At 39.8% G+C, this 26755-nt stretch overlaps 1 protein-coding gene across 4 annotated transcripts in view; it reads right to left on the bottom strand.

Annotated features, from left to right (window-relative positions):
* Positions 1-26755, bottom strand: part of FNDC3B (fibronectin type III domain containing 3B) — a 363872-nt gene that overhangs the window by 137706 nt on the left and 199411 nt on the right. For all 4 annotated transcript variants that reach the window (XM_005546389.4, XM_045385094.2, XM_005546390.4 and 1 more), the window contains 2 exons: positions 15956-16199; positions 12156-12437 (listed from right to left, as the gene is read on the bottom strand). In XM_005546389.4, the coding sequence (XP_005546446.1) occupies positions 12156-12437; positions 15956-16199 (526 nt within the window). The remainder of the gene's footprint in view (positions 1-12155; positions 12438-15955; positions 16200-26755) is intronic.

The raw sequence follows: 26755 nt of genomic DNA, 5'->3' as shown, positions 1-26755 counted from the left end.
AATTGAAAACTGTCTGCAATTAAATTGGAGCCATCTTCACGTGGATGACAGTGTAAGTAGTAAATAATATGAATGCTGTCAGTGTGTTTAAAGAAAAAAAAAAAAAAACCTTGATCGCTGAATAATTAAAGCACCCATAACCATTTCTCACTTAAGTAACACATCATTTTTAACAGAGCTTTCAAGAGATGCTGATATCTTATAGAGTTCCTTGGAGCAACATTCCAACAAAAGATAAATCTTCCTGAAAGACTAAATACGAATTTTTTTTAAATGTGCTTGGCAAGACACTTAAATAGTTTTGAGGAACTTAGTGAACCTAAAATATGGCAGTTTCTCCATGCCTCCTGGTTTGAAAGATCTTACTGCTCCATATAATAATTTGTGTCTTTTCAAATAAAAGGAAAAAAAGGTCAATGGAAGTTCACCAAGTGAATTAAGAGAAGCAGTAATAAATGCATTTCTGAAAAAAAAAAAACCAAAAACTATTTTAATTGTTGTAGACCTAGTTCTTCCCACTCACTTCCTCATGTTGCTTTCATGAGGTAATTCTAATAAGTCTAGAAAGCAAGGCTTGATTATTTCACAGAAATGCTATATATATATTGCTTTTCATTACATATCAAGGGGATATGAGAGTGAATTCGGTTTGTAAGAGGACTTGAAATAAGCATGACATCTTCATTTAAAGCAAGCTGCTTTTGACAAAGGCATACTAACCCAGGAATAAAGGAAAAGTGGTGCCCCCCTCCCCCACTTTCTTGTGTTTTTTTTTTTTTTTTTAAGTCAGGGTCTCACTCTGTCATCTAGGCTAAAGGGCAGTAGCACGATCAACACTCACTGTAGTTTTGACCTCCTGGCTTCAAACAATACGCCCATCTCAGCTTCCTGAATGCCCACCACATCCGGCTTATTTATTTATTTATTTATTTATTTATTTGAAGAGATAGGGTCTTGTTATTTTGTCCAGGCTGGTCTTGAACTCCTGGGCTCAAGCAATCCTCTTGCCTTGGCTTCCCAAAGTGATTCTCACAAAGTGATCCTCCCATACCTGGTCTCTTGTGCTTAATTTTTTAACTTAAAACAAAAAATTAAAAAAAAATCTCAATTTCCAGTTTTTAAGCACATCAAAACTCTAAAACATCACTTTAACAACTTCAAGTCATATTCAAAAAATCCAATACCTCAATATAGTGTACTGGTACTCCTTCCAAAGTTCTACTTAAGACTTCACTTTTAATTTGTTTATCACGTTAATGCATGCTGGCAGTGGATGCTCTAATCCAGCACAAGAGGAAGACAAAAGCATCAGGAAACTCCAAATAGGAAAAAAGTAGGAGATGTATTCACAGGGAGATTTGTTCCAAGTGGAGCTGCCAGCAAAAGGGCACATGGACCACAACAGGGCAAAAAGGATTTCCCCCTCTCCACCCAACCCCTCTGGGAAATGTTAACCTAGTGGGAGGAATGGAATATGCAACCATGGAACCATGAAACCTCTTTTATTTTCTGCCTATTTTTTCCCCACATTACCTTTATTCCACAGTCTATCCAATCATCCCTGCCCACTGTGTATGCTCCTTTCATTCCACTTGTTTTCCTGCTCTTACCACTTCCTTTTATTTCAATGTGCCATTCCCCTGAAGCCTTCTCATTTCTTTCCTGCCTCATTGTTTTCCAGTCTTCCTGAACCATCACAATTCTCTTTTGTGCTTGGAGCAAGTCATCCCCACCATGACCTGGTCTTTTCTGCCCTTTTCTGAGCATAACACCTACAGGGAAAGTCCCCTTCTTCTGATGCAGCTGGAAAGAAGCAGTTACAATCTGGAATGGGGAAGGGAACAGCAAGGGGAAGAGTTTTTTGAAAAGCAAATTCAGCACCAGAGAAAAATGAGGAAATCTTATAGTCAACTATAGGGAACATTTCACTCATTACTTTGTAAATTGCATGCACTGAGCTGTTATGTGGGTGCAATAGTGATGGCAAACACCACAATTATTTGTGCACCAACCTAATAGTATCACTGTTGTTTCCCAGGGACCTTTCCCACATCACACTTGTGTTATCTACTCAATTCCTAGAATTTCAAAGTCTCATTACAGCACCAAAAACTGAAATAGGGTAATAGAGTCTGCTACACTGTGTGTCTGGTTGAGGAAATTAAATTTAAAATAAAAGCCAAAGCTGACCATGGCAGAAAGCTTGAATGATAATGAACGTATTTGCAATATAGACTATAATTATCACATTACAATAATGATGATACAAAACCAGAAGTTCAAAACCCTGCCTCTTCACACTGCAGTTTATGTAAAGATCCTAGGGCTCCATTCCACAGAAGGAGAAGCAATGACAAAATCGATGTTGACATAGCAGCAGGAAATTTGCCAAAATTCCATCACAAATGCTGAGACTCTTTCAGATAAGGTATTAACAGAAACGGTTTCTGCGTCGACACCTGGTAGTCAGCCTCCAAGATGTCTCGCCACCCCCATGATCTACCTACACCTAGTGCCGACCCCTTCCGCAATGTAGCAGGGCAGGTCTATGCAGCCCACAGAATGCGGAAGAGATGGTGTACAAGTTGCAAGGTGTAAGGAAAAGTTGTGAAAGACTTGGAAATTTAGTGGGTTACCCAGTTAGCTTATCCATCTAGCTTAACTAATTGCCCTAAAGCAAGGAATGTGGGTGGGAGAAAAATAAATACAGAGCAGTTGTTGTTTGCCCATCGCCTCCAGCTAATGTCCCCTGCAATCTCCTCCTTTTAGCAAAGTAACTTAGAGTGGTTAATTTGCTGAGTGGGTTCAAACAGAATCAAGCGGGCCTGTCAGACCCCATTCCGTGGGCTCACACAGAGAATTCAACCCAGAGAGGTGACAGGGAAAAAGCACGGAGATAGGACTGCATTTTATTCTTGCCCAGAATTCAGCAGGTTGTTTGTGGGTTGGCAATAGTCCGAGAACCTTTTTTAGGGAGTGGATGCCCCTCTGAACTCTCCCCTATCTCAAGTCCTTGGCATTCACTATTACTTAACACTGACCCAGGCTGCAGGATGCCTTGCCCAACAGCATTCTGATGGGCATGCTCACAGGCTGAGGTTCTGCTAAAGTGACCCACAGAAAGCAGTTCTCACAAGGAAAAAATCTCATGGTCTTTCTTTACCAATACCACTACATTTTTAAAGCACTTAGTGTCTGAAATTGTACTAAGAGCTGATGATAGTCCTCTGAAAGAGATGCCATTAATTACCCCTATTTTCTACACACAAGAAGAAAATGAAGCCTTGAAAGATTAACTATCATGCCCAAGGTCACATAGTTCCCAGGTGGCTGAACTGAGACTAAACCAAGATCTGCAAGGTCCCAACTAGTACATATTTTACTTCTGCGTATGGCACTTTTGTGATGATGACCTCTAACCCAGTTAAATTCAGAATTCAACTTAGCTAAATGAGAGAAATAACATATAGAAGTTTCAATTCAATAAAACTGAAGGTTACAAATATACCAGAAACAAACCATATCATCACTTATACCTGCTGTTTAAAGGGTTCTTTGGGATGACATTTATTTTACCAACATGGGTTCTGATGTCATCTAAATGCTGCCATGATCAGTTCCCAAGAAAGCAAAAAGGCAGAGAAAATAACACGGGTTTACAGAGTTCAGTACTACATATGGTAAAAACTAATCAAAATTCTGACCTCAAACTTCTGGTGAACATTCATTTCAAAAGAAAACTCAGCGAATTATTTTTGCATGCTGTTTGTCTTTTTATATGCAAGTGAAAAATGTGAAGCTTCAAGTATGATTTAATGGGTTAAGACTTCTTAACCTGACATGACAAAAATATCTCATTTTGCCTGTTGAAAGAATCACGCATTAACATCTTTAAAACATTCCAGATTGTGACAAAAATACGAGGGGGAAAGGGCGAAAGGCAAAAGATAGGGTAAGTGATGTAACTTAATAAAGACAATTATATACTCTACTAATTAACAATTTGGGCCACCATGGTGTCCTCTTTGTTGAGCTGTAAATTTGCCTTTGCACTAGTAAAATCAACATCCCAGTAAGGGGGAAAAAATCATCATACAAGGGTCTTAGAGAAAAATAATTATTCATAGTTTGATTTCTCCAGCCTTGGCCCTGCAGGATAACGCCCAAGTCAGAAAGCACATGTTAATGAGCAGCATGCTCCTTATGAAACAGCCTTCTGACCCCAAAACTATCTCCATCCCACACATAGACAGTTGCAAGGCATTCAAGTCTGCTTGGTCCCTAATTAGAGTCACTCAGAGACCTCTAAACTGAGCGGACGGATCTGGCAGCCTACATTTGAAATGGAAGTGGCGATGTTAATTGTCCAGTTTCCTGCCAAAAAGAATGTCTCACGTCTCTTGCATTCTGATCCAGGGGTCCCCACTGTCCTTTTAAAAAATAAAAGTTATTTGGGCTTGTTTGGACTATTTTCACTTTTCAGACTGTAATTGACAGTCAGATGGATGAATTCCACTGACCTGAGCTCACTTTTAACTTTTCTCATGTTTTCTTGATATTTTTGCAATACTGAGAATTTATATGCAGCTGTAGACAGGTGAAAACACACAGGATGCATCGTCACCTACAGACTTGAGAGATAAAGCAACATTAAAAATGTATCTAGAAACAGTACAGTGTTCAAACGCAGTAAGGGAAACAGATACTCTGGGGGAAAAGAAGAGCCCTGCCAAACTCCAGCCTTCCAAAACACCTCGTCTGAGCATGCCTAGGATATGTGCTCACAAGACAGAAAAAGCTTACAAGAGAAAGAGGAAATCTGCCACTTGTGAAGTGCAAAAGCCCTACTAAATATCCTATTTTAATCAGAAAACAGAAAAGCACAAGCATTATCTGCTACAGGGAGCCAAGACCAAAAGAGAGTCCAAAAGAAAATCTGTCTTGACTCCCAACATCCCAGACCTTATTAACATTAAGTACGTCATTCCAGACAAAGGAAACCACTGTCGGCCCTGCACAGGTGGACGCTGCCATGCCCTCCCAGAGTCCAAGCCATTCAGCAAAAGGACAGACTCCAAGGACCCAAAAATATCCACAATCTCAGACCCCTAGAGGGAAAAAATGCCATCCCAAGCCTTAGTGCACTATGACTTCTCATTATGAATAATTACTGCTATTGTGAATACACTTTCTTGCTGCTTTGGGGGAAGTAGAGCTGTAGTCTGATTCTGGTTTCTGAGCAATGATCACAAAATATAAGAATAGGAAGAGAAAAAATGCCAGGGAGACCACCTGAGAAAGAATTAGAATACAAAGAACCGGTAATAAGGAACACTGCTGGAGTCAGAAAGCAATCTGCGAACTCTGAAAGAGAAATGCACAAGAATAATGCCCTCATCACTGGCTTTCGGTATCATAACCAGAAACTGTGAGTCTATGTGGTGGAATGTGATCTAAAATGCAACTGAGTCTTTGGATTGTTAACAATTCCAAAGTTCAAATGCCAAAAGTATGCTGTATGTTCGTTTTCTTCTATATTTGGAATTCTTGCCACTTTGTCCCAATTTTTCCCATATGGCACTATAACTTCTAGAAGAGTTCACATAAACTGCTACCTATATGTTAGTCACAAAAAAGGAACTCTTCCACCACTAGTATATATTTATCATGATACAGATAGTACAAGGAACATGCCTCAACTTAAACCAAGTGTTCCAACTGAATGCCTCCCACCTGCTGCTTTCCCACCCCTGCCATTTAAAATCTTGGTTAAAAATTGCTTCGCACTCAAAGGGCTAGCAGTTCTCAAATGCTACTGTGGCTTATTATTACCTGGAGTGCCTGATGAAACACAGATTGGTGGGCCCCACCTACACAGCCTGTATTCAGTAGGTCTGGGGCAGGTCATAAGGGCATATGTCTAACAAGCTCCTTGATGGTACTAATAATGCTGGCCTGAGCCTGTGAGTAGCCAGGACCCAGGTGAGGGCTGGATCCCTGGGAAAGCCTTGTGGAGGGTGACAAGGATCCCAGTCCTCCACTCAAACCACAGGAGTTTTAGTGCTCTCTGCTTTCAGAGTGCATGTGTATATGTGTACATGTGTATGAATGTGTGTGATGTGGTAGGGGTGAAGGGATACTGTATTTAAAATTGGTGATCCACACACAATTGTCTGAAAACAGAGGCAATCTACTCACTGATAAGATTTTGAAAATCACAGACCCTAACTCACCCGTTCATTTTACTGAAAGGAAAACCACGGCTTAGTGAAATGACATGTTCTATGTCACACAGTCCAGAACACCGATTATTTAAAATCTACAATTCCATTACGTTTTTAAAATGTAAAAGTCATATATGAAAAAGACATCCTCACTCTTAGGGTAAGCCCCAGGAACAAAGTGAAGGTCAACAATGTCAACTGCACACAGCACATTTTTATACAGAAAAAAGTGTTTGGAGGCCGGGCGCGGTGGCTCACACCTGTAATTCCAGCACTTTGGGAGGCCAAAGCAGGTAGATCACCTGAGGTCAGGAGTTTGAGACCAGCCTGGCCAACATGGTGAAACCCTGTCTCCACCAAAAATACAAAAATTAGCCAGGCATGGTCTCGGGCGCCTGTAATCCCAGGAGAATTGCTTTAACCCGGGAGGCGGAGGTTGCAGTGAGCCAAAATTGCGCCACTGTACTCCAGTCTGGGCGACAGAGCCAGATTCTGTCTCAAAAAAAAAAAAACACAAAGTTTGGAAATTGTGACTTTGCACTCTTGATGTCCTCTCCCTTCACCATCTGCCCACACACATACATACACACACACACACAAACACACACACACATATTCTTGGGACTACTTAGGTCTTTTAAAATTAAGCAGTGGATCCTCATCAAAGCTTTTGTTTTTTACTCTAAATTCATATAATTCTTTCTAAAACAATACTGGCAGATAAACTAACTCCTTTCTGAGGGGGTATAACTGGCTGAAAATGGAAGGATTTCAGTTAGACAACTGGATCCTGACTCACTGGATCCCACTCAATAACTTCCTTAAAATACTGTGTGCTTCGGTTTTTATCAAGAATAAAATGGAAGAAATGAAGCTTCCCTCTCACTCAATGAAGAGCAACAGAAACTTCTTTAGCTTCTGCAGTGAAAGGCAATGTGACTATTTTAACTGGTTTTGGCCACAGAACAGGCTCAAGGCCCAGCTCTTGCATAATACTCTGTACACAAGAACAAATTTTTCCATTCCTATCCTTGAACATCTGTGGACCTGATCCCCAAGCACTATTCTAAAATGAAATGCTGGGAGAGGAAGAGAAAAGGAAGGCAAAAACTCTTGAAATATTTTCCCCTAACTTATCTGCCATCATAATATGTTGGAGAGACAGGCAGCCTTCATAGAGGAGGTGATAACTGAGCTGGCTCTTGAAGGCCTGAGTTGGAGTTTGCTAGGCAGAGGAACTGGAAGGACAGGCCAAGAAAAGGGAATGAGGCATATTCACAAAACGGGGCAGAACACAGCGAGCATGTCTGGTGGGGAAATCTGAAGGGCCACAAGAAGTTAGTTTGTGTCATATCATGCAGTTTAGACTTTATTCTCTAGATAGTGGGGGGCACCACAGAGGTTCTCACAAAGGGATTAAAATGTTGAGATCTATTTAACTGTAGCCACAACAGAGGATGTACTGGAGAGGAAAATTAATAATCACACATCTTAAACCATAAGGTGGCCCTTCTGGGAGGTCTCTTAAGGTTCAGAGGGAGCAAAGTGAAAAATAAAAAACATATGAGGAGATACCAGACACCATGAGAAAGGAAGTCCCAAGAGGCTGTGTACCAGAGTTCTTTCTCGCTTGGAGCTGGAAGTGCCCTAGGACGAGGTGATGAGAAGATGTATGAGATCCGGTACCAATTCCACCAGAGAGGACCCCAGGATATTGGGTATGTTTCTACACAGTGGCAACCTCTCTTAAAAGAGCCTGGAAGTGGCCAGGCACGGTGGCTCATGCCTGTAATCCCAGCACTTTGGGAGGCTGAGGCCAGGAGTTGGAGACCAGGAGTCAAGACCAGTCTGGCCAACATGGCAAAATCCCGCCTCTACTAAGAACACAAAAAAATTGGCCAGGCGCAATGGCTCACGACTGTAATCCCAGCACTTTGGGAGGCCAAGGCGGGTGGATCACCTGAGGTCAGGAGTTCAAGACCAGCCTGGCCAACATGGTGAAACCCTGTCTCTACTAAAAATGCAGAAATTAGCCAAGCATGGTGGTGTGCGCCTGTAATATCAGCTACTGAGGAGGCTGAGGCAGGAAAATTGCTTGAACCTGGGAGGTGGAGGTTGCACTGAGCTGAGGTCACGCCATTGCACTCCAGCCTGGGCAACAAGAGTGAAACTCCATCTCCGTCTCAAAGAAAAAAGAAGAGGAGCCTGGAAGCAACTTTCAGAGATAGTGGGCCAGTAATGCAGGGTTTAGCTTTCAAAAATGTAAGATGGGTTTAAGCAAAGAAAGCCACTTCTGGCTTAAAGGAGAAGAAATGTAGGGGGCTGGGGTGAGGGGAATGGAGCATGAAGGGAAGGGGAAAAGCCGCCAGATGGATAGTAGAGAGAGATGCCTATTTTGAGGGGCAGCTATCTCAGATGAGACATGATCCTATAATAACAGGAGTCCTGAAGATGAGAGAGACAATATTCAAGTCATAAGGGTTACCATTATATTAAAGTGTTAAGAACTGAGCAAGGGTATTTTTAATATTTAATAATGGAAATTTAAGTGCCCATTTTACAAATGTGAACATGGAAATTCAGGAAAAACTAAAAGGAAAAAGTAAGTAACAAAGCCCAATTCTAAGCCAAGTACTGTATGTCTAATACCAAAGCCCCAACTGTTCTCGGCTCACACCACACCATTTGCTCCAAGGAAGTGCAAGAACTCAGAGATCCCGTATTTCTCAGAGTGTACTATGGGAGTCTGTCGTGCCTGTTTTCCTGAAGGTAATAGTAAATGAAAAGGGAGGCTAGCCACGGAGCAGTTTCCTTGAGCAATGCAACAATTTGTTCCAGGAAAAGGAAATGGTACAATAGCTTTGTGTGTTCAAAAAGAAGGCTTGCTCTGGAAAACAAGGCAATTAAGAAAACAGGACTCACTTAACACTATTTACTGAGTACCTACTATGTGTCAGGTATAGTACTAGAAGGAGGGAGAGATTGATGAATAAAACACAAAGTTCCTATTCTATACTGTGTACAACTTGATGAACCATCCTTATTATTATGATAGTATAATTTTCTATCTTGGCTGATTATACATTATCCCCAATGGAGGTTTTATTTAAAAAACAAAACAAAAAAAAAACATGAAGTCAAAAGTGGTGTGAAGATTCTGATTTACTAGGTCTAAAATGGGGTCCATGAATCTCTATTGTTTTAAAGTTTCTGAAGCACAGTTAACTGAGAGAACTAGACCTCAAGAAAGAAATTAAGGTATCGCCATCTTTTTAATACATGTATTTATATTAACATGAGTTGTTTGCTTCTTTTACATGTGCTTAGTTTTACCACAGGACCAGGCACAAACTTAAAGTTTGTCTTTTTTTAAAGATTTGTTTTTTGTAAGTGGTAAAAAGGTAAATTATTCAAGTAAATTAACTCAAAGGCTAAGGAATTATAAAGTAAAAAGAAGGAGGCCGAGGTGGGCAGATCACCTGAGGTCAAGAGTTTGAGACCAGCCTGGACAACATGGCAAAACCCCATCTGTACCAAAAATACAAAAATTAGCAGGGTGTGGTGGCACATGCCTGTAATCCCAGTTACTTAGGAGGCTGAGGCAGGAGAATGGCTTGAACCTGGGAGGCGGAGGCTGCAGTGAGCTGAGATCCCACCACTGCACTCCAGCCTACATGACAGGGCGAGACTCCATCTCAAAAAAAAAGTAAAAAGATTTATCTCTTCTGGCCATGAGGGCAATTTAACCTAAGTAAAACATTAAAAAAAAAAAAAAAAAACACACAAGTCACATGTTATGGTTAAGTATATATTCTATTCTTGTGCAAACCACATATGAACCTATCAGGTTTATCACACTGGTATTAAGTATAGTTTTAGATTAATTAGGTGGCACTGTAAACCTAAGAATCAGTTAAGAAGTCTGTTTCTGGGGTACAGATTTAGATGTCAGGTGCAGTAACCTCCAGCAGGAGACACACTTGTAAGGATGAGAAAGCAGGAAAAAGCCTTTTGGGATCCTAGGAACCAACAACCACATTTTGAGGCAGACACAACTGAAACATTATGAGCCACTTGATGGACCCCACGAACAAGAAGTGCTTTATTCTTTGTTCATGCTACGTGATTCACATTTGCCTTTTTGCTTTGATAACCAGGAGGCTCAAAACCAAATATATGGCCCATATCAAGCCACTCTACTGGAACCCTGCTTCATCTTATTAGTATTTTCCTTCCCTTATCATCTTTCGGCTCCTTAATGCTTACATTTATGTTATCTGCTTCTATGTGTCTACGTCATTTGCCTTAAATCAGTTTTGGTGCAAAGCAAGGTGAAAATTATTAAAGAATGAGTCAAGTAATCAAAGTACTTCAAACCTTGTAAGCTCTCTGGACAATTTATACATTCTCTCTCGCTTTTCTTTGGATTAAAATTCTCTTTAGGAAAATCTATTCTTAATTTTTTTGGTATGAATTCTTGTATAGTCATGGTTAAATTGCAACACTGCTAATAAACTAATTTCAAGCTTAGAAATTACAGTATCATTTGACTAAAAATTATTATATGAGACCCAGCATCTTCCCTTAAGAGCTATGTACAAGCTTCTTGAATCTTCAATTTCCTTTGTATGATAATTATTTATGTTTTAAAAATTATAAGAATAACATGGTAATTGCATAGAGTGTGGAAAATAGAGAAAAGAATAAATAATTAAAATGAAAAGAACACATGATCTGTTTACATTTCACTGTTATCTTACTATTCCTCTCTCTCATGCTGCAATCACTCACCCAAATAACGTAGGGGGAAATGTTGATGGCAATACTTCATTTTACCTAACCTTCCTCTCCCTTGTCAGAAGCTCTTCCGTAGACACTCAAAAATACACAAATTCCATCTTTTTCAGTCACAATCACATTCTCACAGACGCAGTCCCTGTTTCTACCTGAATGAGATGCAGTAAGGAATCCATAAATTCAATGAGTGTTATAATCAATGAGTGTTATAATCAGATTCCTTATTGCATCTCAGTCAGGTAGAAATGGGGACTGTGTGTGAGAATGTGATTGTGAATGAAAAAGGGAATCTACTTGAATCCTATCTTTAAAAGTTGTTCATGTCTTTGTTTTCCAATCATTTCTATCTATAAACTCACCTACCTTATCCAAATGTTACCTTTTTTGCCTCACTTAAGTCATTCTTCCCTATGCCTATAGAAAAAGTCACTGTTTTTCCTTATGTGGCATCAAAATAGGTTCTCTCTAAACTACCCCCAAAACTTCATTTAAACACAAAAACCTTCCTCCAAATCAACTGATCTATACCCAAGAGATTCATCTACAAAAAAACACGTGCCATTCTGAGTTGATGTTTCTCTAGCTATATGTGGTGACCCTCATTCTTCCATCTCATTCTTGGTTTCCAAACACTTAATTCACAGGCAAAAGGTGGTATGAGACAGTAACTGATGCGAAAACTAAAGAGAAACATATTTCTGTGATTCAATGACAGATTTCATTACAGTAAGGAAGTAATTACATATGGTTTATGAGGTATAATTATTGTGAGATTTAAACTAGCCTACACTTTTAGAAAAATTATCTTTGGATTTCTTCCACATCTGTCTATTCAGAGAGTGAAACAACAGAAGTAGGCTAACATGAAAAGATTTTCACATACTTGTTACTAAGTAGAAAGCTACATGGCATATGTGACCAAACGTAGTATTTCTGCCCTGAAGTATTAATAAAAAATAAACAATGCAATATTCTTTCCTTACTAAGAAATAGATCAAAGAAGGTCTACTCAAATATTCTTAGCAGAACAACCAAGCACCATGAAATAATATTCTCATGTAAAAGACGTGGAAACATCATTTGAGATGTCTCTGTCTTGATAATTCACTCTATGGCAAACATCTTGAGTATTACCTTGCAAGTCTGAATCATTCGACTTTGGGCTGCTTCTAGCTCGTCGCTCTGTTTTCTTAATTCCGGGACCACCACCGCTGCCGCCTCCGCCACTTCCACCGCTGTGGCCCTTCCCGTAGCCATTGTATACTGTTGTGCAGCTGCTTTTGTAGATAGAAGAAGGAGGGCTGTTGAGGCGGTTCTGGCGATCGATCTGGCGGTCTTTCAGTTTTTTGTGCGGAGGCTTGCTGTACTGGTCTTCTCGGGTGATGTAGCTTGACATTCCATAAAGTGGTATAATTTCTAAAATGGATGATTATGATAAACCCAAACTCAGTTTACATTTTCAGTAATAAATTATTAAATGGTTAAACGATCTGGCTCCTGAAGAAGTCTAAAGTATAAAAGAAGTCTAAAATATTACTGAATAGAGTATAATAAATATTTCTTAAGAAAATACTGCCGGGCGTGGTGGCTCATGCCTGTAAGCACTTTGGGAGGCCGAGGTGGGCAGACTGTCTGAGCTTGGGAGTTTGAAACTAGCCTGGGCAACATGGTGAAACCCCATCTCTACTAAAAATACAAAACATTAGCCAGGGGTGGTGGTGGGCACCTATAATCCCAGCTACTCAGGAGGCTGAGGCAGGAGAATCGCTTGAACCCAGGACGCGGAGATTGCAGTGAACTGAGATTGTACCACTGCACTCCAGCCTGGGCGACAGAGCAAGACTCTGCCTCAAAAAGAAAAAAGAAAAAAGAAAATGCCATATACATGATATACATTTAAGGCATTCCCATTTGTTTCTAATCAATCAAGGAATAATCAATCATTAAAAACTATACTGTGCGTTCAGAAAATTTCCTATATTACAGAGAATACTGAAGACAAGGTTGTTATCCCTAGAGTTCATATTCTAGTTGAATTTATAACTGACTTTGATTTTTGCCTTTCATTATGTTTTCAGTAGTTGCAATACATGAAAAAGTTAGAACAAATAAAATACCCCCATTAAACATGTACTTAGAATCAAGCTACTTTAAAAGTCTACTTATCCCTGTAGACAGAATAGTATTTCTACTGGAAAGTATATTGCAGTCAAAGTTTAAGTTATTTGTGGCATTCAAAAGAGCCAACATTTGAACAAATTTAACTAAGATAATGAGATGACACATTTCCATTTAAAATAATCAAAGCTCACAGAATCAGGGGAAATGTTCAAGGAGGAAGTATAAGGGTTAAGAAAAGCTATCTCTGAAATCTGGTGCCAAACGTAATAAGCTGTGGTCTCAAACTTCTCTTTTGGAGTAATCGAAGGCAAGACAAATGTAGAATGCCATGTGACTTTACTACGCACGTTTTAAAATGGCTCAAAAGAAAACAGAAGCCTGCAAACAATCTTATGACCTCAAGGGGAAAACTTCATGTTAAATTTAAATTTTTAAATCAGTTCACAATTATTTTTAGGTATCAGTAAAAATGACAATGCGTAACATAAAGATTGGGTCCTTACATCTTCATAAGAAACAAGGGTCACCTCATCTATGGAGTGACAATATAAATTACCATCCAAATCTGAACACTTCTGACAGTGAAAAGGGAGGAATATCAACAATTTCTTCAAGGCAAGAGACCTAAACTAGGACTGTCACAGGCACAACAGAAATGTATGGTTACCCTGCATAATTTAACAAAACTGCTGTCTCAATTACTCAACGGTAAAGCTCCACTGTTTCTTACTGTTAACATAGCTAAAGGAAGATTTGTTTTTTAACGAGTTGTTTTGTGAAAAATCAAATCTTCATGAGAGAACCAGTTTGCACTAGAGAATGTGTCAAAACAAATATAATCCTATTCAGACAGTATGTATCCAAATAAACAATGTCAAAATATACCAGAAGGACAGTAAATGTTCTAAATGCCACGATGCATTACACATGAGATTTAACATATTCACCGCAGGCACTAATCATCTCTTCAGACATGGTGAAAACTTTTAAACACTTATAGTTTAGAAAATTCATATTTAAATTCCTTTTAGGTATGCACACTAAAGAACTAAGGTTAAAGAATATAAAAATGGCTTATGTATAAAGCGAAGGGATTTTGGTTTACTGCTTTAATGTGAAATCAATGAAGGCATTTTTATTTGTATACATTATTGCTCTGTGTTATTTTAATGGAATTAGACCCAAATACACCACAAAATGAAGAGACTACAATTGTGCTTAACTCTAATGATTTAAATTATACCGTTGTCTTGCCTAAAATTGCAAAGGACAGCATTTACAAAACAGTAACTATGTGGCATCCTACTAACAGACTGCTAAAATAAAGCAAGTCAGATATACACCAGCAGGCAGTGCGTCAGTCACCAAGGACTTTCATGTCATCAGAGCTCAGATCCAGCCAGAAAGCTCTAAGAAACACTCAATTATTTAATGCATATTGTGTCAAAGCACTGAATACATTTAAAAAAATTACAGCTAACTAAATTTTTTCAGTTTTTATCCAAATGTTTTCATAGTATATCCCCACTACTTAATGTTTTCTTGGTGTTATGTCGCATGGAAAAAAGATCAAATTAATAGGAAGTTATTGATGCTGCTATAAAATCAAAGTATTGATTTCATGTTTTGCTATCATCCCCTTATACCCCACTGTGAAAGCACCTGATTAATTTGAATTATGTCAAATTTCTTTGACTACTTAAAAAACAAACAAAACACACACACAGTCAAATTCTATCCCTAAGTTACAACAGTATATTTCACTTGAAATACCATCTCAAAAAATCTCAAAAAAGCTTTTTCTGTGAATAAGTTATAATGTGAGATGAACAGGGAAAAATTATATATAAAAATATATATAATTATAAATTATAATTAATTATATAGAAATTATATAATTATATATATATATAACTGTTAAAAGTAATAACTTGCTCAAACATTCTATGGTATAACAGGCATTTCTTCTACAATGTATCTAAACCAACATAATAAATGTCTGAAGCAGTAAAATGCTTCCCTTCATAGTCAGACTCAGAAGAAAATCACTTGGTAAGTCCTAGAGGCTAAAGTCTAATTTTACCTTCAATTATCTGGTTTCTCAGGATCCATTTTGATAGAGAAAGCCTTTAGACTAAACCAACACCAAGGTCAAAACTTTAAAAAGATATAATGTTGGTAGTTCTGAGACTCTTTTCATATCCAGGTAAGTATTTGCCTAACAACCAGTGAAATTGTGGCTGCACTAATGGCTAGTCTTAAACTAAAAGCAGGTTCACGAAGGCCACATCAACAGCCAGGGGATTTTTAGTTCTGCCAACATCACAACATAGAGCCTTTCAGGAAACCCAAAGGTTGCTGAGACTTCACAATCTTCAAACATTGGAAATGGGGCACAAAACACCTTTCAATTTCCCTTTAACTGGTAGATCATATGGATACCAAAGCAACGATGTGCCACAGTTGTACCTCAGGCCACTCTCACATAAAAACATGCTTTCAGGACATGGGAACGATGTCACATTGCCACTTTTCTAAAATAAAAGGTGGCTACCTTACTCCTTGATCTTGTAAGGTGGGGGTTGGGGCCGAGTTTGGGAAAACTGAAAGAAAGAAAAAGAACTAAACCCACAAAGTAATTTTTCCAAGGCACCATGCAGGACAAAGGAAACTAGGAATTCCTCATGAGTCTTACAAACCACCTAGATCCTTTTCTACTCTGCTTATTTCACAAGAAACAAAGGGCCGCCTTGAACTATTGAAATGCTGTAACCAGTTTCAACGGCTCCTGATGCCAACAAGAATCTACTTACCTTGCTCACCATATATTGTGTGGGGAAGATGATGCTGAGGAAAAAACTGAGGTGGCATATCTCCAGGTCCGGTAACAGGTGGGTAGTAAGCCGTGTGTGAGTTATGAATAAAATGTGGATGGTGAGTCAGATAGGGAGGGAGATGATGGGTTGGAGACATGGCTGAGGGGTAGCTTGGGGGATAACACTCAGGAGACTGGGGTGTGACCACCACCCGGCGGACTCCAGTACTGTCTTCAATCACCTGAAGAAAAACACAAAAGGAAAGAACGCAGTACATATTAGCAGCCTGTGAATATAGATAGTATTAATAACTTCCACTTTAATTTTATTTTTCTCTTCCACCACAGAAAAACACAAATCATGTTGTATTCTGGTTCTCTAGTTCAACCAGTTAAATGAGCTCTAGAAGTAAGAACATGTAACTATTAAAACGTACAAAAACAAATTATTCATCAACATCTGATTCTGATCCCATGTAACTTTTTGGAGAGACCAGTATTTGATAATAAATCTTGTTTTGCCTTAACATGTTCACTGGCTTCATCCAAGACAAGTGAATTTAATGTGTGCTTAAACTGATTTTAAGAGTGACTTTTGAATTTAACTATCAGTTCAGTGGTTTTCCAGAAAGAGGCTTTCTGTGCCATATAAGTACTTTTCCAGGGGTAGGCTTTTAGATATGCCTGACAACATTCTGCCCCATTCCTGCTTTAATATGCACAGTTCCATCATCATCGGGACTTTAGGAAACAATGGAGGCATTAACGTCAGAAGCTATAAATGTGCACAAAAAGATTACTTAATCTAGGACTGAGGACATGGATGAAACGAGGGATTCTGACCAAAGAAAAACATAAGTAACCCCAAATCAATATGGACACTTTTGCTCCCAAGATGTCCTGATAATGAGTGTTGTGAAAGAAGATGCTTGGAAAAGCAACCTGTTATGAGTAAAGCAAGCCAATCCACACTCTATGCATTCTTTTTCCAATTCTTTGTTCCCTTTATTATTTTTTTTAGAGATGAAATTTCACTGTGTTGCCCAGGCTGAAGTGCAGTGGCTACGCACAGGTGTGATCATCATACACTACAGCCTTGAACTGGCCTCAAGTCACCTTCCTGCCTCAGCCTCCAAAGTAGCTGGGACTACAGGCATGCACCACTGTGCCCAGCTCCTCTGAATGTTTTTTAATTCATCCAAGAAAAGCAATGAAGACAGCACAATGCCAATATTTATTGCCTCTGTGGCCGGCGTCACTCTACCAGCTCCTATGAGCCAACAACTTTGGTGAGACACAACGAAAGGAATAACTAACACAACAGATACCATGATCAAAAGGTAAAGCCATAGGGTATAGAGAATGATAACACGAGATGGGAGAATCAGGAAAGGCTTCAGGGATCTCAAAGAATCGGCAGGGCTGGGACAGCTGAGAGATGGCCTCCGGGTCAGCGCCCTGCAAGGAAGGGGACACAGAGTAAACTGGCAGCGAGGGCCAGGCTGCCAAGGAGCCATGCCAGCTGATCTAATCAAATATGTGAGACAATCAGGCACACATTCTGACAGGAAGTTTTGTTTTAAAAAAAAACAAAAACAAAATCTAAAATCCCCATAAAACTGACTTTCTATATTGAAATGGATTTCTCATTATACCTCAGGAGATTGATTATAGGCCAAAATAAAATGACTTAACATGTCTAAAACATCTTAACAACAACAAAAAACTGTATTAGCTTCATATTTTAAAAGTAGTGCTTAAGTCAGATTGGCAAGTCTATCAATGTTTATGTTATATTTCAGTGTACAAAATAGGTTTAGTTTGAATGAACGGTCATTAATCCTTATATTAAAAAAACAAGAATCTTTACATTCATTAATAAATCTATCAAAATAAATGTTTCTACTATGTTAATAGTTCATTAATAAGACAATATTACCCATTTAAAATTAAAATTCCTAGTCAGATGCCTAGGACACAACTTCTCATGTGATCTTTAATAAATATAATCTCTTCTGGGCCTTGGCAAGCTAATCACACTAACCCCATTTATGAATGCACAGAAGCTAATTTACAGGTGTATGTGAAGTGGGTGCTTAAACCATGACATTGGAAATTCTCATGCATGTATTGATAATTATCATCAAAACTTCTTTTGTCTAAAACGTGTAGTTGTATGCTGTTTGGCAGCACACGCAGTATAAATACGTCATGAATTTTTCCTACCATCTGACATAAACATGCATTATCCTACAGTGTCTTCTTTCCCTCCTCACCCTCTACTAGCTATTAAGAAAAAAGAAAGGTGTATTCTAGATGTTTCTCTTTCATGGAACCTTCATTCAATCCTGGAAGGACCACAGAAGTAAAGTCCTTGTTTTCTAGAGGTTTACAGTCTTAATTCTTTCATTCAGTGTAAAACTTCCAACCGTCAACCAGCAACACAGACAAGTGATGAAGTACAAGAACAGGGCTCTCACTAAATATTAAGAGGAACACTCTGGACTTTTAAACAAGATTATTTATAATGAAAAGAATTTATTTGACCATTTTATCATATAACTTTGGACCTGTTAACAAAGTGGTTTGAAAAAAAATTTATCAAAAAGCACTAACTTTTTGAAGGTTTTTTTTTTGAAGTAGCTTTTTGAAACCACAAATTGACTACACATATAAAAATTGCTTGACAGCTCCATTTTAAAGTATCTTATTCTGTGGGATTTGTAAAAGGTTTTTATTTACATGTGCATGCATAACGAAACCCTTTTAGAAACCTGTTCTTGATAAACCCAAGCCTGTCTTATCATTAAAAAGATTTATTTTAAAAAAGTGAAATATAGGCCGGGCTCAGTGGCTCACGTCTGTAATCCCAGAAGTTTGGGAGGCCGAGGTGGGTGAACTGTCTGAGGTCAGGAGTTCAAGACCAGTCTGGCCAACATGGTGAAACCCCATCTCTACTAAAAATACAAAAAATTAGCCAGGTGTGGTGGCATGGGCCTGTAATATCAGCTACTCAAGAGGCTGAGACAGGGGAATTCCTTGAACCTGGGAGGCGGAGGTTGCAGTGAGCTGACATCGCGTCACTGCACTCCAGCCTGGGCGACAGAGGGAGACTCCAACTTCAACTCAAAAAAAAAGCTGAAATATTAATTCTGAAATAGAAATATAGAAAATATGTGCTGAATATTTTTACCATTTTTCTATAACATAAATTGCAACATATTTTAGTTATCCAATTCAGCTTTGATCTACATCTAAGGAAATTACGCCTAAGTCTCCCCCAAAATAAGAAAATCTGAGGAGCAATAACAATGCACAAAATAATTGGCAACAAAGGAAACGGTGGCAATAACATTCTTTAATAAAGATGGTTTATAAATAAATATATCACTGTAGTCAAATTTAGACATCAGACAGAATTCAGTCCAAAACACCCAAGGCAAAAAAATATGCCTTCAGTCTTGGTAGAGGACTATGGAAAAGACAAATTCATTTCCTTTTGTGGTGGAGGAAATTGTGACAATGTCCAGAGGCAGACGAATCACCTGTATTCAATTCAACTATTATTTACTGACACATACTATGTGCTAAGGACTGGATATTCAAAGGCGAGAAAAAGTAAGTGCTCAACAGTAAGACTCATCCACACAGCCTAAGAATATAAAGAGAAAAATTAGACTAAGTCCTAGTAAGTGCTGCTAAGAAAGCAGAAGTGTGGTGACTTCAGAAGTCAGAGTAAGTATTCTTCATCTAAATTTTTTCCAGCTCTATGACTCAACAGAACTGTCACTCATGTATCCTCTCCAGAGAAGCACAGAACCTTGGAAAAGATCATTATGCCAGGTTCTCAGTCTGTCACCTATCATGGGCTGACTTAGTGTGTCCCCAAATTCATATGTTGACGGTCTGATGCTCAGTACTTCAGAATGTGACTGTATTCGGAAATAGGGCCTTTTAAGTAGATAATTAAGGTGAAATGAGGTTATATAGGTAGACTCTAATCCAAGAGTATCTATGTAAGAGGAGATTTACGAGAGATATGCACAAAGGGAACACTACATGAAGACACCAAAGGAAGATGGCTGATATGCTTGGGCTGTATCCCCACCCAAATCTCAACTTGACTTCCCACATATTGTGAGAGGGAGCACAGGTGGGAGGTAACTGAATCATGAAGGCAGGTCTTTCCCATGCTGTTCTCATGATGGTGATTTAAGTTTGATGAGATCTGATGGTTTTAAAAACAGGAGTCTCCCTGCACAACCTCTTTTTTTGCCTGCTACCATCCATGTAAGATGTGACTTGCTCCTTCTTGCCTTCCACCATGATTGTGAGGCTTCTTCAGCCACATGGAACTGTAAGTCCAATTAAACCTCTTTCCTTTGTAAACTGCCCAGTCTCAGGTATGTCATTATCAGCAGCATGAAAACAGACTAATACAGTAAATTGGTACCAGAAGAGTGGCACGTTGCTGAAAAGATATCTGAAAATGTGGAAGCGACTTTGGAACTGGGTAACAGGCAAAGGTTGGAGCAATTTGGAGGGCTCAGAAGAAGGCAGGAAAATGTGGGAAAGTCTGGAACTCCCTAGAGACTTGAATGGCTTTGACTAAAATGCTGATAATAATATGAATAATAAGGCCCAGGCTGAGATGGTCTCAGACAGAGATGAGGAACTTGTTGGTAACTAGAGCAAAGGTGGTTCTTGTTATGTTTTAGCAAAGGGAGTGCTGGCATTCTGTCCCTGCCCTAGAGATTTGTGGAACTTTGAACTTCAAAGAGATGATTTAGGGTACCCAGCGGAAGCAATCTCTAAGCAGCACAGCATTCAAGAGGTGACCTGGGTGCTGTTAAAGGCATTAAGTTTTATAAGGGAAGCACAGCATAAAAGTTTGGAAAATTTGCAGCCTGGCAATACAATAGAAAAGAAAATCACATTTTCTGAGTAGAAATTCAAGACCGCTGCAGAAATTTACTTAAGTAATGAGGAGCTGAATGTTAATCCCCAAAACAATGGGGACAATGTCTCCAGGGTATGTCAGAGGTCTTCATGGCAGCCCCTCTCACCACAGGCCCAGAATCCTAGGAGGATAAAATGGTTGCGTGGGCCAGGCCCAGAGTCCCCGTGCTGGGTGCAATCTAAGGACTTGGAGCCCTGCATCCTAGCCACTCCAGTCATGACTGAAAGGGGCCAAGGCACAGCTCAGGCTGTGGCTTCAGAGGGTGCAAGTCCCAAGCTGTGGTAGCTTCCATGAGGTGTTGAGCCTGCAGGTACACAGAAGTCAAGAACTGAGGTTTGGGAATCTCTGCCTAGACTTCAGAGGATGTATGGACATGCCTGGATGTCCAGGCAGAAGTTTGCTGCAGGGGTGGCACTCTCATGAAGAACCTCTGCTAGGGTAGTGTGGAAGGGAAATGTGGGGTCAGAGCCCCCCACACACACAGAGTCCCTGCTGGGGCACTGCCTAGAGGGCTACCATCCTCCAGATTCCAGAATGGTAGATCCACTAACAGCTTGCACCACATGCCTGGAAAATCCGCAAACACTCAACACCAGCCTGTGAAAGCAGTCAGGAGTGAGGCTGTACCCTGCAAAGCCACAGGAGCGGAGCTGCCCGAGACTATGGGAACCCACCTCTTGCATCAGTGTGACCTGGATATAAGACATGGAGTCAAAGGATATCATTTTGGAGCTTTAAGATTTGACTGCCCCACTGGATTTTGAACTTGCCTGGGGCCTATAGCCCCTTTGTTTGGGCCAATTTCTCCCATTTCGAATGGCTGTATTTACCTAATGCCTGTACCTTCATTGTATCTAGGAAGTAACTAACTTGCTTTTGATTTTACAGGCTCATAGGCAGATAGGTAGAAGGGACTTGCCTTGTCTCAGATGAGACTTTAGATTGTGGACTTTTGGGGTTTTTTTGTTTGTTTGTTTTTGAGATGGAGTCTGGCTCTGTCGCTTAGGCTGGAGTGCAGTGCCGCTATCTCAGCTCACTGCAAGCTCCGCCTCCTGGGTTCATGCCATTCTCTTGCCTCAGCCTTCTGAGTGGCTGGGACTACAGGTGCCCACCACCAGGCTGGCTAATTTTTTGTATTTTTAGTAGAAATGGGTTTCACCATGTTAGCCAGGATGGTCTCGATCTCCTGACCTTGTGATCTACCTGTCTTGGCCTCCCAGAGTGCTGGGATTCCAGGCATGAGCCACCGCGCCCGGCCAGACTTTTGAGTTAATGCTGAAATGAGTTAAGATTTTGAGGGACTGTAGAAGGCATGATTTGTTTTGAAATGTGAGGACATGAGATTTGGGAGGGGCCAGGTACATAACAATATGGTTTGGCTGCGTCCCCACCCAAATCTCATCTTGCATTTCCACATGTTGTGGGAGGGACTCAGTGGGAGGTAAGTGAATCATGGGGGCAGTTCTTTCCCGTGCTGTTCTTGTGATAGTGAATAAGTCTCATGGGATCTGATGGTTTTGAAAAACAGAAGTCTCCTTGCACAAGCTCTTTTTCTTTTTGTCCGCTGTCAGCCATGTAAGATGTGACTTGCTCTTCCTTGCCTTCTGCCATGATTGTAAGGCTTCCCAAGCCATGTGGAACTGTGAGTCTAATTAAACCTCTTTCCTATGTAAATTGCCCAATCTTGTGAATGTCTTTATCAGCAGCTTGAAAATGGACAAATACAATGGCCATCTACAAGCCAAGGAGAGAAGCCTTAGAAGAAACCAACTAATCCTGCTGACACCTTGATCTTGGACTTCCAGCCTCTAGAATTGTAAGACAATAAATTTTTCTAGTGTAAACTACCCGGTCTGTGGTATTCTGTTATGGTAGCCCTACTAAACTAATACAGCCCCTCAGAATACAAAGGCTCAATCCAGCGCTTTTTTCTACCTTAAGTTCTACAAGCCTTGTCTGATTTAAAACAAACAAACAAAAACTCTCTTTTAAAAAGTGATGCATTTAGCCTCCGTGAACAAACACTGAGCCATTTTGCTCAGGCTAATGAAGAAATTCGGCCTGATGGCAAAGAGAAGCCGAATTGATTCTTTATCAAGTCTGTTTTATCCAGCTTAGTATATGTTTACCAAAAAACTTCTACATGCCTAGTATTCTTGCTATCCTGTAGCCTAGAAACAAAAATAAGTGGCTAGAGAATAAGGCACAAAATGTGCAACAGAGAGAATCTTTGTCTTATACTAGTGTTCTTGTAAATATGACCAAGAGAATCATTAAAACAAAATGAAACAGCCTGGGGATAACAGCAAGATGGAGAGTTCCCAGGAGCAGCACAGGACGGGAGATGGAGAAGGACATCAGTCAGTGCCTGTGGTCTGTCAGCTTCTTGACGTGGGCCAGCTCATTCAACTTCCCTAACACTTGAGAATTAGGTATCAGCATCCCTGCTTTAGATGAAGAAAACCAAGGCACAGCATGATTAAATTGTATGAAAACCAACTAGTATGCTGCAGGACCAAGATTTTTCATACTGGTGTGTACACCAAAGTCTTCATTATTTACACAAAGTTTTAATTACACAGAAGTTGTACATTGAGAAGTAAATAGGTAAACAATCAACTGCTGAAAATTAGGATACCTGAGTCATTAAGAGATGTGAAAAGGATTCAGGATACAACTAATACTTATTGAATACTGCTATACTTTAACACACTCTACCAGAAAGGAGTCAGGCAGAGTTAAGTTCCTAGAACAGTAGCTGATACATAATATGACAAAATCTTACTCATCAATTACTACTATTAATATTACCACTTCACTAAATCCTCCCAACAATCCCGTGAGGCACATACAGTTACAGTTATCCCCATTTTAGAAATAAGAAGAATGATGCTTAGGGAAGTGAAAGTAATACACCGAAGAACACCGAACTGGGTAAAGGAGGATCGATTTTGTGTACAAGAACTAAAATGGGGCCGGGTGCGGTGGCTCATGCCTGTAATCCCAGCACTTTGGGAGGCCGAGGCGGGCAGATCACAAGGTCAGGAGATCAAGACTATCCTGGCTAACACCGTGAAACCCCGTCTCTACTAAAAATACAAAAAGAAGAAAAAAAAAAACAGCCGGGTGCGGTGGTGTGCTCCTGTAGTCCCAGCTACTCGGGAGGCTGAGGCAGGAGAATGGCGTGAACACAGGAGGTGGAGCTTGCAGTGAGCTGAGATCGAGTCTCTGCATTCCAGCCTGGGTGACAGAGAGAGACTCTGTCCCTCACAAAAAAAAAAAAAAAAAAAAAAAAGAACTAAACTGGATCTCCTAAAAACATTTTTTGAGGGTTTTTTTGTTTTTGTTTTTGTTTTTTGTCTTAGCTAACAGAAAAGGTAGTTCCTCTTACGGAATCGAAATGCTTCAAAGGAATTTTAATAAATTCCTCACTTCCTGAAGCTCTTTCCTTCTACTCTTGCTGGGCTACAAGCCACAAGAATCAAAAGAGAAGCTTGAAAGGAAGGAAGCAAAAGAAAAAAATTTAAAAGGCTGCCCCAGATGGCCCAGGATGAGCCAGGAAATGTACAGACTCTGCATGTGGCACATATGAACCCACAAATGTACGTAGTGCGATGTGCTGGCAGCCAGTTTGCCGGGGTGGCAAAAAACGTTGGGTGAGTTGCCTGGACACAGAAAACTGGGACCAAATGAGTTTGCAAAAGTCAGGCTCAGGCTGAATTTCTCATTGCTGCCAACATGCCTGAAGTGGGTTCCCAGGTCATTCCAGGAAGAGAAGATGTCTCAGATAAAAGTGGGCATGCGAACAACGAACAAAGAGAAGAAAAAGGTTTGATGATATAAATAAGCTGCATGGACTCAGGGGATGGGTAGGCAGAATCCAGGACTCTCCCAACCAGGCTGGTGCTCACGTCTCCCCTGTAGCTTGGACTACACACTCTCTCTCCCACCCAGCTGCAAGTCCCTCAGAAGCAACTGGGCACACAGAAGGCTTTCAGTAAATGTTGGTTAAATGAGTAAATGAATAAGAAAGCAAGCTAAAATAAATAAATAAATAAATAAATAAATAAATAAATAAATAAAAGAATTAAGTATACCTGCTTAGATTTGGTATCTGCCAAGAATATTAGCACGTCATTATTAAAACTTTTCTCTGTAACTCTGGTAAATAGCTGACATCCTATTCTAAAATCACAGAAAATCTGAATCCAGTTCATTTTATATCTATCATTCCTGATCTTATTTTAAATAAGCATGATTTTATCACAAGCATTTACACACAAAGATCAAACATCTCCAATGTTAAGTTCTACTTTAATCCTATAGGAGACTGAGCAGTTTTATTTTACTCACCAATCAGGAGTACAAATGCATCGGTACTCACTTTAACAATTTGCACTAACTCTTCCCTCTGCATTTCTGAATATGGTCGATAATATAAAAGAGGAAAGGCAAGCTTGTTCTTCAAGTAGGGTAGAGATTTGAAATGTAAGGTCTGTGCCTGCCCTAGCCAACCCCCCTTGTGCTGCCAACTCTCACCACCATCACCCAAGTACCATAAGAAGAAAGAAAAATTAGGATAAAGGAATGTTCCAGGAGCAACAAAAGAGTTTTATAATAGTAAGTGGTCAAACATTTTATTTTATAGATTAAGCTACTTGACTTAAAAATGGTGGGAGAGGGCTGGCTGTGGTGGTTTATGACGGCAATCCCCATACTTCAGAGGCCGAGGAGGGCGATTGCTTGAACCCAATAGTTCAAGACCAGCCTGGGCAATGTGCCAAAACCTTATCTCTATAAAAAATACAAAAATTTGCTGGGCGTGCTGGCACAAGCCTGTCATCTTAGCTACCTGGGAGGATGATGTCGGGGGATCACTTGAGCAAGGGAGGTCATGCCACTGCACTCCATCTGGGTGACAGAGCAAGACCCTGTATCCAAAAAAATAAAAAATAAAAATTAAAAAATGGTGGAAGAATTGAATATATTGCCCTAATATACAGACTTCCTTTTCTGTTTTCAAATCTAAAGATTGAAAGTGTGGCTGAAAACATCAAAGTACTTTTCAAGCTCATTTCTCTTCACATCTATAAATGGCTAACAGTGATGAAATAATATTTGATGTTTGCAAACTTTCATTATCATTCTAAGTTTAGGACCAGCTCCTTTTGCCACACAACATGATTATTGTTGTCTTCAAAAGGAAAAATAAATGACTGGTGATGTTTCTAGGTTTCTAAAAGTCCTTTAAATGAGAACAAAAAAGATTATCCTGCAGAGTACTTACAGCTTGATAATAGACATCCTCTTCCGAATCAGGAAAAATACAAGTTCCTTGAAAATTCCAATTGTCTGTCTCAAACAGTTCTTGCCAGTGATTAAGTCTAAATACCTACTTTTGTCTGTTTTATAGGTGATCAAAATGAAGGTTTTAGCTAATCAGGTAATTCATGAATGAACAAAAAGTCCCCAGAGTTTTTATGAGCACTCTCATTTATGTCTAGAAATCTTAAATTTCCCAACCCATTGGTGTTTAATTTTTTTTTTTTTAAGAGACAGGGTCTCGCTGTGTTGCCCAGGCTGGAGTGTGGTGGCTATTCATGGGCGTGTTCCCACTACTGATCAGCATGGGAGTTCTGACCTGCTCCATTTCTGACCTGAGCTAATTCACCCCTCCTTAGGCAACCTGCTGGTCCCCAGCTCTCAGGAGGTCACCACATTAATGCCGAACTTATTGCGGCCACCCTGTCAGAATAGTGTAATACAGCCCAATACTCCTGGGCTCAAGCGATCCTCTGGCCTGTAAGGCACACACCGCCCAGCAGGTGCTTAATTTTT

This window comes from Macaca fascicularis, chromosome 2 (genome assembly GCF_037993035.2).
Source record: "Macaca fascicularis isolate 582-1 chromosome 2, T2T-MFA8v1.1".
NCBI classification, from domain to species: Eukaryota; Metazoa; Chordata; class Mammalia; order Primates; family Cercopithecidae; genus Macaca; species Macaca fascicularis.
This window is presented reverse-complemented; position numbering and strand designations above follow the sequence as displayed.